This window comes from Lissotriton helveticus, chromosome 8 (genome assembly GCF_964261635.1).
Source record: "Lissotriton helveticus chromosome 8, aLisHel1.1, whole genome shotgun sequence".
Lineage (NCBI taxonomy): Eukaryota > Metazoa > Chordata > Amphibia > Caudata > Salamandridae > Lissotriton > Lissotriton helveticus.
Window position 1 is genome coordinate 322,243,895 of NC_136069.1, and position 13,789 is coordinate 322,257,683.

Here is a 13,789-nt window from a genome sequence, read left to right on the forward strand (position 1 = left end):
ACAGAGCAGTCCGCTACTGCCCCTGCGTTATGAGCTAGGTAGGAGAGAAATTTCGGAAATGGCAAAACTACGCCCGATTTTATACTGGCGTAGGCTCTGGACTACGCCAGAGCTCTCCCACTACGCGGATGGGTTCATAGATGTTATTAAAGCTGACTGTTATAATAAAATCAGATGGTTTAAAACATTAAAGATTGCATTGTTCGAACTAGGACTAAATGCTTTATGGACCGATCCAGCTGGGGCTTCATTTCCCACCAAGTCTACTCTAAAAAACATTTTTTGGGAATATGTTGTTAATAGGAGTATGCTCAGTACTACCAGTGGGTCTATGACCACCAGTTTCCTAGAAGTTAAGATGTACCCTATTTATGAAATGTACTGGGACTACATATCGAACCCCATGGACAGAAAACTGCTCTTCCAATTGAGGGTAGGTTCCCTCCCCCTCCGTAACTTAACATCTAAGTGGAAATCAGGGGGTGCAGCAACTTGTCCAGTTTGCGGGGTAGGAAATGAAACTCTTGGCCATTTTCTGTTTTCCTGCCCAGTATACTCTGCCCCAAGGCGAGCTTGGTTGGCTCCTATGTGCAGGAACTTAGGCACAAAAAGTAGCATGGTAGCGCTGCGTATTGTAAAATCCAATTCTGTAAATTGGATCATAATTGCCACTGCAAAGTACTTGGGGTGGGCGTGGGTCATAAGGCAGAGATTGTTGGTGGGTTAACTTTTCATTGCCTAGTTAATCAGAGACTGCTAGACTCTTGTCTATTCTCTGTAATTGCTTATTTATAGTTCAGAGACTGCTAGACTAATGTTTATTCTCTGTAAATGTTTATTTAGCTGATCAGAGACTGCTAGACTAGTGTCTATTCTCTGTAAACGCTCATTTATTGTATCATCGGTATGACATTTTAATGATATGAATTTTTGTGCTTTTTTACAGTAACTGTGATTATCATTTTCTGGCATTTTTGATTGTAATGAACTTTGCATCTGTATCTATGATGAGTTATAGTTTTTAAATCATGCCATGTGCTTGCGTCTAAATGACCTTGTAAATTTAATTGTTTTTTATTATATGTTTGTACGTCTGCTTTTATGAGTAATACTCGAATAAAGCACTTTTTGAATTTGAAATTTGTAATGTTGTGATAATAAATGTGGTGACACTGACTGTGATGTCACCTGGATTGGTAAGGGCAGATGTTCTATTAGAGAAGGGTGGAAGGTTTCCAAGGGATAAATAGTTTAGTTAAGACTAGGGGTTATGAGTCTTATGCATCGGGGTCGCTGGGCTCCAATAAAGATAATATATCTAAATATTCATGCGAGGCTACTCTTCACAGGGAGCAGCACCGCTCTCTAAGTGCTCCGTACACATTGCGTGGAAGACAGCATGTCATCCTTATAGAGCGACTCATAAAATTCTCTGTATGTGCTATTGAGTATTGGGAACTATTGAAACCTGCCGCAGCCAATGCATAGGATATGGTCAGTCATACAGCTGTGCTCATAGATGGGAGTAATTTACAAGATCGTTAATTACACAAGGTGTACAAAGGCTCAAAAACCGGCGGTGCATGAATTACTGAAAAGTGTCTTACACTCCAATGGTTTTCTCTCATATGTCCATGTGGGTGACCCCAGGGATGTGTGTGTGTGGTAAGGGCGGTTGGGGGGGAGACAAGAGAGATGTATTTCAAACGTTTTGCACAGCCACCTAGGTGTAACTTTTTTGGTAATTACAACAATGTGTATTTCCCACTCGCATGTGCATATTTAAGATATAACTGGAAGTTCCAGATGTAATTGCTGCAGATATTGTAGGAAGGGAACCAATCGTCCCAGTTTTAAAGTGAGATATGGAAGAAAATACTTTCAAAATAAATTTAACAATATGTAAATGTGACTTTCCTGATCTGCTGTCTTCTTTTTAGGGAATTTAATGTACTTTGGACTTTCCTAGGACAGTTGTAAGTTGCAGATGTGCCTTAAAGGCAGGCATATGCGTCTTAATTGTGCTGATGAACTTGAATTGTCCGCCAATAGTAATGCCCAAAGAACATGGATTAAATAGCCTCTGCTCTCACATGCACGGCCATTGCTGATAATGGTCGAGCACAGTCATTTAGGTGATTAATCCTGTGGAAGTGAAGTGCACACTACACATGTAACGATTCCTTTTACAGTGTGCACTACACATGTAACATGACCTTTTAGAATGTCTTAAGTTTTATTTAAGTACATGTTTTACCTGCAAGAAAATAAAATATCATCCTTAACTGTGTTGTTCTGAAACTGTAAAAGTGGAACACAATACACAGTGGTCGAAGGGACAGTCCTAAACTGGACGTCTTGTTTGTCTTCACAGACTGGAATGGGTCATCTGCGTGTTACAAGTGAGGGACTTCGTTTGGAAGGAGAGTCGGAATTCCTGTTCCCGCTGTACGCCAAAGAAATCCATTCTAGAACGGTAAGAGTGTGTTTATGGCAGTCATCATTAGGGCTGTTCACATTCAACGGGTCATTGTGGCCCAAACGAGGATGTCCAGTCTGCTGTGGTGAAGTTCTAGTGAGCTTTCAGCATAACGTACATGGCAGTGTGATGAATGTTAAAACTTCACAAAAACGTCAGCATGACTATTTTTTTCAGAAGTGAACTGTACTAAGTAAAAAGAAAATGTTCTTATGTACATACAAATTAATCTCAAATACACCACAGCCTGGACAACCTTTATTTGGGAATCTATCTGATACCATTAACGTGATTTTAAAAAGAGACTTTTGGGACCCAAACCAACAGGTTTTTATAAATTAAATATCAAAAGTTGACTCAATATTCATGTTAACTGTCTGTGTGCGCACAGGCGTGTGTGTTCACCATTCAATATTGATGAAAACAATGTTAGTGTGTGTCAAGCAAACGCCCAGACTCTTAGACCTTGCAGGTCAGGTACTTATTAACAAGCTGAACAGAGACAGAACTTGTCCAGCGGGAGTATATTAAAACTTTACATGTCAAAGCGAAAAAAAACCTGACCTTTCCTGTAATGCAATAGAAGCTGTTTCAAGTTTCAAGAGAGCTTGGAAGTAGAGAATCCCATAGGTAACATCATATTTTAATAAAAAAATACAAACCCTTGATTGTAGGTGGAATCTATTATCCCAAACACTACAAACGCTCCCTTTTAAATCTAAAAGATGCTTGCTAATCAACAAGCCTTTTGTGGTTTGGAATGTAGAACTGACTTAGACATTTGTTTTTTTATTGGACTCGTTACCCCAGAAATCCTTGAATATATTTCTTCAATCGATAGATGTAGAAGAGAGAAAATTATTTTCAGTATTATATTTAAATTACTGTAGACTGCTAATAACGAATGCTGATATTCCAATGTCAGATGCCAAATGATCCTTTTCTGAATTACGAAAATGTGCCTGCATTTTATAAACGTAGGTTTTCTCTGTTCCCTTATTTTTTTTCTTTTTGTTTTGGCAACTAAATACAGGCATGTGCAAACTGAAACCAAGTACAGAGTGAACCACATTTTACAACACATTACACATTTTATAGAAATTGAATATTTTTTTATAACACAAAACTTTTAAAACATCACAATGGGACCAACATACAATCAGCATTCGCATAGGCAATAGGTCTCGCATTTGGGACATTATAAGTGTTTAGCCAAGCAGCGCATTATCCTGGGTGCTGTGCTGCCAGGGATTGAAGAGCTAAACAATTACTACACACTGAGCCATGCAGTGTGATCCAGGAATACACGCTTGCCTAAGGAAACATTTATGGGCCCATCCCAAGGCTTTTTTAACACAGAGACACAAAGACAAGTGTCTCGATGCAAGTCAACAGCACTATAATCTGTGTGCGACTGCATCTCTAGAGTATTGTACAGCCTATGAAACAAAGCAGTGAAGTACTTTCCAAAGGCGGAGACGTCACATCCCTCCTCCCCAGGCCTCTATTTACCAGGCATCTTTCTCCAGAGTTTTCCATTCAAAACACTGCTCGCACCATCCATTTACCAGATAGCCCTGACCCCGCCCTCTGTCCCATCCCCTTGGCTATAGGAGCACTGTAAATAGCAACAACAGCAAAATGCACCCATTTGTCAAGTAGAGGGGAAGTTATGAATAAACGGGGATGGAGTCGGCATCACTCAATCTCCACGCACCTAAAAACAAACAACCTGATCTTGTGTGATGTAACTGGTGCTTTTGCAAAGTGCTCCAATACATTCAAGTCAGTTGAGTTCATGCTCCATAAAAATACAACCAAAAAATTAATCTGACCTTGTGTAATGTAACTAGTGCTTATGTAAAGAACTCCAACACCTTCGGGTCTCTCAAGTTCACATTATATAACCAGCACTGACAATGCAACAGGTCTCGCCTTTGATTAAGTTAAAGCCATTTGCTTTGCTAATGGTATTGTATAGCAAAGCAAATGGCTTTAACTTAATGAAAGGTGAGACCTGTTACATTCCATCTGTAACAATACCCTGTTGTTTCACTCTAGGGAGCCCATTTATAAGGTTTTACACATCCCACATGCTGTGAATGTGGTAATATCCCTTTGGCTACACAATACCACCAGTAGAAGAACAGATCTATGTCTCGGGTCACAGATGCCAGCCACTCCCTGCTAGCGGTGCTACCCCTGAAGATACAATGATCAACAGTAGAACAATAACGCAATCCAAGTGCAAACAGATTTTAGAACACCTTAGATTTCAGGCAGCAGAGCAATGCCATGGGTTGTAAAAGTCTTACAGGATTACACCATAGACCGAAGAGCTTCCCTTGCACACTTTGGAGGTTCACAGCTGAAACAGCATCCCACTGCTTTGATCAGATTGCACATCTCCTCCACAACGCACCTATCCCTAATAAAGCACACCTCTTTCTTTAGAAGTTATCCTTTTGACAGCCAGGCACTCCTCTTATACCACACAAAGTACACACACTACGGCAATGGTATCGGATAGAAGTGCTGCGTGCAACTTGGGTAGCATCATATAGGATGAAGCAATGGCTACATTAGGTAGTACATCGGAGCTATCTCTTAATATTAGTAATGGGGTCAGAGTTCATGTGGCTAAGCTGTCTAGAATACAATTACATGGATGTATTACAAACATAACAGAGGGGCAAAATCTTACTGATAATTGAGCGAGAAAATGGAAAAGAATGCAGGAATAAACAAGTATTGGCCAAACCAATGGGGTTGCTGTGCATCATGCCCTAAGGGCGAAAAAAACGGTGCTTCGAGCGCCCTCGCCCTTTTAGGTTAGGTGGTGGGAGAGAGGGCAAACGAGGAATCGGGAGTGGGTGTCAGGGGCATGCAACACAAATAAAGTAAAAAAAGGCTAGTAGAGGAAAAACAGTCATGAGAGAAAGCAACACCGAGGGGAGCCGACGAGGGAGGGAACAACACGGAGCGGGGTGAATAAGGCACGCTAGGGAGAGACTCACATGCTCTCTTCGAGTGCTTACTACAAGATACACAAGTTGACAAATCCAGCAGGTCTGGCATTAATTGCCTTTTGGATTTGTCAATGACAGAGGACCCAGTTGAGGATAGAAGAGATAGAATACAATGACATTTAAGCATGGAGGGGGTTACACTGAAGCCCCTGTCCTTCGAAAACCCAAGTATTGCATATCTGCTGTGCCACGTCCATAAAAAGTAAAGGGACTCGCAGAGAATAGTTGTTGCTACCAGGAATGGAATACTTTAAGGCACCTGCAGTTTTATAGAAAATAAAGCGTGTAACAAATAGAGTGGGCGCTATATTTTGTAACTTGCAACTCGCTTTTTCCTTATGTAAAGCGCTTTGATACCTTCAGGTCTAGCCAGCGCTATATAAAATTCATAAAATAAAAATAAAATAAAGATATAATACAGTACCTCAAACCTGTGCCAGCTGGGGGTTAATATTGCTAAGACCCTGATGGCACGGAGATGCTAGTGAGCTCAGCGAAGTCCACCCTCCAGGGAGAGCCCTGAGAGACCATCTCCATTGAGCTAGAAAAGCACAGGGGGCAGCGAGAAAAAGAGTCCCGCCCCTCCCTGAGAGACACAAAGCAATCTGAGACCATGGGGAAATTTGCACCTTCGGACTAATGTTAAAGCTCACAAGTACCAGAGGAGCGGGTCTAGAGGGGGCTAGGTCTCCAGCGGGAGCAACTCCTAAAACGGAGCACGTGCTGCAGGGGCAGCTGGGAGCAGAGAGCAGGGGAAGCTAGAGGTGGGGGGACACATCGCGCCAACTTCTAGGGAGGGTGCACTGCGCAAGAACAGGTAGAGTAGGGGCATACGCAGACTGGGCAGCTAAGACAGGCACATGAACAACTGGGATAAGTGTATACATTTCACTCGCAGGTAGGAAGGGGGCGCACACCTTGTGTACAGCTAAAGTGGAACCACACAGTGCACGAGCAGCAACAGTAAAAAAAAACAAGCTGCCACTACGCCCGCTGCTCCACCGTGCCTGGTGCACCGGAAGCAGCACATGGCCTCTGGCCTGCTTCCCCAGCAGTAAACATTCATAATAAGTGTCATTGCTGCGGCCTCATAAAGTATTCGTGGCGGGAACGAGCCCCGCGGTGCTTACCCATGTTGACGTGCACTTTCTTCATCCAGGGGTAGACGATGGCCGGCTGCTTGGGGGCCAGCCCGTTCTGGCTCTTCAGGTCACATGAGCAGGGGCTTGCCAGGGCGGGGTGCTCGGCCGCGCCGGGGAAAAGGCCGTGGGGGGCGGGCAGCTCTTGGCCGTGGTCCGGTGGGGGCACGGTGGGGCCCGGGGCGCAGCCGAAGGCTTGCTGCTGTTGCGGCGGGGTGGCTGCTCGCTGCCGCTGTAACCCGAGCGCGGGTAGAGCTGGTACTCCGCGCCGGGCGTGTCAACTGAATAAAGTTAGGCAGCCACGTGACATGGCCAGCCAATGGGAGCACACTAGATCTGTTCTTTTCTCTGTTTTCAGCAAGCTGCCCAAAGGTTAGCGTGACCTCGTAAGGGTGCCCATAACGAAAAGGCATCGGCTGGCTCAATGCTTGTAAGAGGATCACACAGACTGGCGAGGCCCCCACCAATGACTCTCACAAGGTATTTACCCACCCCCCGTACTATTGAAGGGAGCTGCCCCTATGCCTCTCCCCCTCTGTGGGCAGCACAGAATGCACATCTACACCCAGTACGAGGGGGTGATAAGCTGCTCCACAGTTCGCTAGGCCCAAAGGTTATCCAGGTTGCGCATTCACGTTGCAGCGATATCTTCTTCACTATGACCCTTTAAAATGCTCTCCAGGTGTATTTTTAAATCTAAAATGGTAGCCGGCAGCATTTCTCCCAGCCTCCAGGAGCGCAGATGCAGAGCTGTTTCGCTGTTGTAGTGCCCACCATATTATACTGCCGTCACGGGGCGGTGAGTTGCCATGTCCGCGGCCTTTAGACATTCTTGCGGGCCAGACCTCCGGAAATAACTTCAGTCGCATGCCATGCGCCAGCTGCCTACACCTACTGGAAGCTCAATCAGATTTGAGGACAGAGCTTAGTGCAATGGCAGCGGGGGCTCACCAGAAACACCGCAGACACTTTCGGAGGGGTAGAGGGGTTCCTCAGTCCTCACCCCTGAAGAATGATATGATGCAGCCCCACCGGCACAGCTGGGATCTCTTGCCCTCGCCATGACCCCTGGCGGCACCACGTTGCTCACGGCCGAAGCGAGGGAGAGGGATGCAGACAAAGGAGGGTGAATAGAAATTAGAGTGGCAACATGGAGAGTAGAGGTACTGGCGTAAAAGGTTTATTATGTTCTTCATGGGGCCATCTGTTTCGCCCCATAAAGAAAATAAGAAACCTTTTACCACACACGTAAGTCAAGGAAGCCTCTCCAAGTGGGACGGCTTCAAAAGAGAAAAGAGTACGTCACTGTGACCTCTTTTCCATTGGCTGGCCACAGTTTAGCATGAACGGTGACGCCAGCCAATGGAAAAGAGGGACGGGGCTTAACCTCGCTAGTGAAGCGTACTCAGAAACATTAAATCTCGCCAGCGAGACTGCACATGTGCAGCCATCACAGGCCGAGACCTAATAAAAAAAGTCTCATTGTCCCTGGGGAGCTGCTCTGAATGTGCTTTGAAATTAGAGTTCTGAGAGGAGGAGGACAACAGGAAGAGGCAGTGGGGTGGGCACGGGGTGGGCATGCAGCAAAATGCTTGGCTGGACTGGGAACCGAAACCGACCCAGGCAAACAGCTCGGCCCGCCCAGGGGTAAGGGTGTGTTAGTGGAATGAACCACTCACGGTTTGGTATAGGGTGCAACATTACCAACCCCAGTAACAAAAACGGCTCTCCAGGGTTCCAAAACCGGCCCTCACCCTGGCAGACATGGGAGAGAGGTGGAAGGGATAAATGCTGCTCCCATTTGTCAGGTAGAGGAGAAATAATGAATAAACAGGAGCGGCGTCTTCATCACTTAATCTCTGCGCACCTGAAAACAAAACAATTACCCTGACCTTGAGGGATGTAACTGGTGCTTTTGTAAAGCACTCCAATACCTTCGGGTCAGTTGAGTTCACGCTCTACAAAAATTCCACCCAAAATTATTCTGACCTTGTGTAATGTAAAGCACTCCAAAACCTTCAGGTTGCTCGAGTTCACATTATATAATAAAAATGTCTCACAGTCCCTGGGAGATACCGTGAATGTGCTTTGAAATTAGAGCTCTGAAAGGCGGACGTTGACAAGAAGAGGCAGCAGGTCGAGCATGCAATGACATGAGAGGAGGTGGAAGGGATGAATGTTCCAATTTGTTAGGCAGTGGGGGAGAAAATGAATAAACACGGTCGGCGGAGGCATCATTTATTCTCCGCACACCTAAAAATAAAAAAAATTACCTGACCATGTGTAATGTAACTAGCGCTTTTGCAAAGCTTTTAAATACCTTTGAGTTAGTCGCGTTTGCACTCTCTAAAAATGCTCCCAAAAGTTAACCTGACATTGTGTAATGTAACTAGCGCTCATGTAAAGCACTCCAACACCTTTGGTTCGCTCAAGTTCACATTATATAAACAAGCGTCAGAGAAAATGTGACTGAAGTTGCCCAAGCCTTGTCCTTAACTGTGCTGCAAGATTGAGCTGCTGAACATCAGGTGACCGAGGCTTACTATAGCAACAAGCAGCAAAACAGGAGGGGTTTGAGGGAAATCCTCTCACTTTGAAGTCAGAAAAAATGGAAGAGGTTCCTTCGAAAACAGCGTGCTAAGCCGCTGATATTTCATCCCGGTATTTGAACAGGACAGGGAGATTAAGTGACAGGCATTGGAGTTGAACCACCAAAGACAGGCAAATAGTGAGACGAGCAGGAATCAAAGAAAAAAATAGTCCCCCAAAGGAACACATACACACAGAAATGTAATGTTAACAGTAATTGGGCAGTGTTCTGCGGGAGGAAACCGAACATAAAAAGGAGGGTCAAAGAGGAAGGATTAACCACTAACAAGCAAGCATTTTTGAACGACAATTGAAGGGACAAATAAAAAGGCAATGTGCAGGCTGTAAGCCCACAGAGTGAATAAGGCATGTCTCGAAGAGACAGTGCATGTGCTTCCTAGTCTGTACCAAAAAAATGACTGACAAAAATATAAAGTCTGCTCACATAAGGGTTCTGACTTTTCTGGAGCTACACAAATTATCCTAGGAGTACTCCTGTAATCTATATCAGGATTGTACTTACGCAACCAAAATTCAGTCATGCACATTTTCTGTTGGTTGGGAATTCTGCATGTATGGGTCATGAAGTGAAGTGCGTTCAAATAGTTGTTATTGTTCTTCTCATAGAATTTGTTTCCTGGTAAAGAATCCCTTCCCTTAAACCCTTTATAAATATGGGGTTCCCTCTTTTCCATTCCAATGGGGGTGGATGATACTTTTATTATGCCTGTGCAGTAGGGAAATATTAGCATTTACAATTGCTTACTTCACCTGAATCACCTCTAAGCAAGAACAGTAAATAATCTAAGCCTGCCTCCCTCTGATGATTTCTTGCTCCTGGACGTCCCTTGGGTGAGACTTTTGGAGCAGAAGATTGTCACAGGCTTCAGCCTCATGCACCAACAGGTATGAGGTATTAGGGAAATTTGTAGGGAAGGGTATGGGGCAGGCAAGGATGTCTGATAATGTCAGGGTGGGGTGCTTCTCAGAGCCATGCTTCATCCTTGGATCTTTGTGTGAGTGGGAGCACGAGGGACAGGTGAAGTCTACACAAGGGGCCTGATTATTACTTTAGGTATTATTTATTGCACAAGATAAGTAATGATAGCACAGGTATGTTATTTATTGTGTGTGATAAATAAGACCTATCATACGTTTGAGGGGAATAACATGCAGATTTTGGTGTTTAACGCACCAAAATCTGCATGTTACGTAAATATCACACATTTTCCCCTCTTAACTTTCATCAGATTTCACCTGCTGAAATTTAACAGTTGAGGTATGTGTTGCATCCGATAGTTAACAGATGCATTAAATACAGCCAAACTCATAATTCCGACCCATGTGTAAACAAGTGTTTATGCACAAGTTGGAATTAACCCACCCACTCGTAAACAGGCCCTTAGTGTCTAGAATCCCCCCACGGTGCCTCCCTTTTTTGAAACCTTGTAAAGTTCACACTTTGCAATGCTCAGAGTACCGAGCACTCCTGAGCAGTGCCGGCTCGTGTAGGGCGTTCCACCAGGTGGTGACGTGGGGTGGGGGGAGGGTATGTAAAATACGGGAAACGGACGATTACAGGTAAGTAACGTAAAGAATGAATAAAACGAATTTCGTTGCGCGCGCTACAACGCCAAATGCGATGCAGCACGCGCAACAAAATTAGTTTTATTTACGTTACTTGCCTGTAATCGTCCGTTTCCCATATTTTACACCCCTTCCCTGCCCCTCCCCCGCCCCACATCACCGCCCGGTGGAACGCCCTACACGAGCCAGCACTGCTCCTGAGTATGGCACAGAGACCGCTCTACTCGCTGCCACAGACGACATCCACACCATCCTCGACCAAGGCCACACCGCGGCCCTGATCCCACTCGACCTCTCGTCGTCTCCCACCTCATGCTCACCGCCAGATTCCACGATGTCAGCATACAGGGAACCGCCCTCGACTGCTTCCGCTCCTTCCTCACCGAAAAGAATCAGACTGCCACCCTTCCTGTCCGAACCCATTGAAATCAACTGCGGAGTACCACAAGGATTGTCGCTCAGCCCCACGCTCTTCAACATCTTCATAGCCCCCCTCGCCACCATCGTCAGACAGCACGGACTCAGCATAGTATCCTACGCCGATGACACCCAGCTCATCCTCTCCCTCACCAAGGACCCCATCACCACCAGACTCAATTTCCAGCAAGGAATGAAGGATGGTGCATTCATGGTGAGTAGCAGCTTCCTGAAGCTCAACTTGGAGAAGACAGAGGCCCTCATCCTCGGCCCCTCCCCCTCTGCATGGGACAACACCTGGTGGCCCACCGCCCTCAGCAGCCCTCCCACCCCCACGGACCATGCCCGAAACCTCAGCATCGTACTCAACTCCTCCATCTCCATGCACCGACAGATCGACGCCATTGCCTCCAGCTGCTTCAATAAACACTGCATCCTCCGCAAGACCTTCAAGTGGATCTCCCCCGAATCAAGCAAGACCATCACCCACGCACTCATAACCAGTGGACTGGACTACGGAAAGGCCCTCTACGCTGGGATCAACAAGTCTCTGCTCCGCAAGCTCCAGACCACTCAGAACACCGCAGCCAGACTCGTCCTGGGCATCCCTCGACACAAACACATCACCCAACACCTGCAGAACCTCCACTGGCTCCCCGTTGAGAAGAGAGTAACTCTCAAGATACTCACTCATGCCTACAAATGCCTCCACAACACCGGACCTCAATGTAAGAATCTCCTTCAACCTACACAAGAGAAACCTCCAATCCGCCAACCTCGTCCTCACCGAAACCTCTCGCATCCGCAGAGCCAGAACAGGTGGAAGAGCCTTCTCCTACATTGCGGCCAAGACCTGAAATGAGCTCCTGATCGACATCCGGCACGCACCCTCCCTGAACATCTTCAGGAAGACATTCAAGACTTTGCTCTTCGACTGAATGGAGCTGCTTACCCTCCCTCGCGCCTTGAAACTTTCACGGGTGAGTAGCATGCTTTACAAACCCCCTGATTGATTGATTGAGGAGTTTATTTTAAAGATTGAGAAATATCCAATGTTTAGGACTTCACCAATTCACACATTTCTACTTTTTACCCTGGAAAAGCTCTTACTGTTTATTTAACAAGACTAATTTTATGTATGTTTCCAGGGTGCAGAATTGCCAGCAAAATGCTCTTTAATAGCCTCAATTATATGGGTTTGTGGATGTTATATACATTTTGCAGTCCCACTTTTGCCCTGTAGTAACCGTTTTCACAAGACTAACCCAATATTTGCAATGTTGGAAAATTCATCCATCCAGTGACATAATTGTTGCGGTTTTAAGTGCTTTTATGCTCCAGAAATTCCACTGGTGGTTCTTTGTGATTATCTGGATGTAGAATTTTACAGAACACATTTGTTTTGTAGTGGTGCACCAAATAATGGGGATTCAGGCCCATACAATTGTAAATTTTAGGTTTAATATATAAAAGCTGATGTGAAAAAATCCAGCAAAGAGATCAAAACAGGAGGAAACAACTCTGGACACGAAGGCCTACGTTTACAGATTTTTCATGCAATGAAGTGGAGCAGTTGAATTGTTTGTGTTGCGTTGTGCACTGGGAAAATTATAGTGCAGTGCCATATCTAGAAACATTGTCCTGCTGCCATCACCCGCTGCTCTGGTGCACAAGCATGATGTATAGCATAGTGTACAACCTTGCATCATGGTGCAGAGGCAAGTATATGCTGCCTAGCACAGGATTTGTACTGGAGGCATAATAAAGACTGTACTTATGAATACATTAGCAATTATATGACTGTATTCCAGATGGTTGCCCTCTGGAAAAGCTTATACTCAGAACAGTAGGCGTGAGTTTTATTTATTTATTTAGCGATTTGTATAGCGCCTGGTGACCCAAGGGCATCCCCGCGCTGTAAAAAGGCTGATATCCATTGAGGGAAGGGAAGGGAAGGGAGGAGGGACATGTGAGTTGGTTATGGACTAGCCAATGATAACAGCTATAGGTTTGAGTGGTGTGCAGGGAAATGTTATGCCCTATGTTTGAGGTCTGGTCTCTTTATTATGAAAAGTTATTACAAAGGCAGTAGGCCTGGCTTATTTATTGTGAAAAGCATATAATGAAGCCAGCAGGCCTCTAAAAGTGGATTAATATTTTATTACATTACAGGCTGTAGACTGATATTGGGTTACATGTAATCTCACAGATTACTCTTGTTCGGAAGGGTTATGCTGTTGGTCACCCACTCAGATAAACACGGAGTTGAATTTCAATGTGGTGATCATTGTTAGACCCTATTAAGATGAGGTGTAAATTGTTTTCCCAACTGTAATTTTGTACATATTTCTAATTTTCTGAATTTATGCCTGAGTGTTGGCAGATTCTGAGCACTTCTTTAGGCCTGGGTTATATATAGAGTCGAGCTATTGGTAACCAATATAGGCCTTATCAATTAACTGGGAAAAGTTATGTCCGCTTTCTTGATCTGTTTATAGTGAAACACTAAGCCAAAGCAAATAGGTCTTCCTTATTGTGAAAAGTATATG

General features: G+C 44.9%; 1 protein-coding gene across 3 annotated transcripts in view; it reads left to right on the top strand.

The window, feature by feature from the left end:
* Positions 1–13,789, top strand: part of SGCG (sarcoglycan gamma) — a 1,080,151-nt gene that overhangs the window by 687,702 nt on the left and 378,660 nt on the right. For all 3 annotated transcript variants that reach the window (XM_078657093.1, XM_078657094.1, XM_078657095.1), the window contains exon 3: positions 2,375–2,476. In XM_078657093.1, coding sequence (XP_078513219.1) covers positions 2,375–2,476 — 102 coding nt within the window. The remainder of the gene's footprint in view (positions 1–2,374; positions 2,477–13,789) is intronic.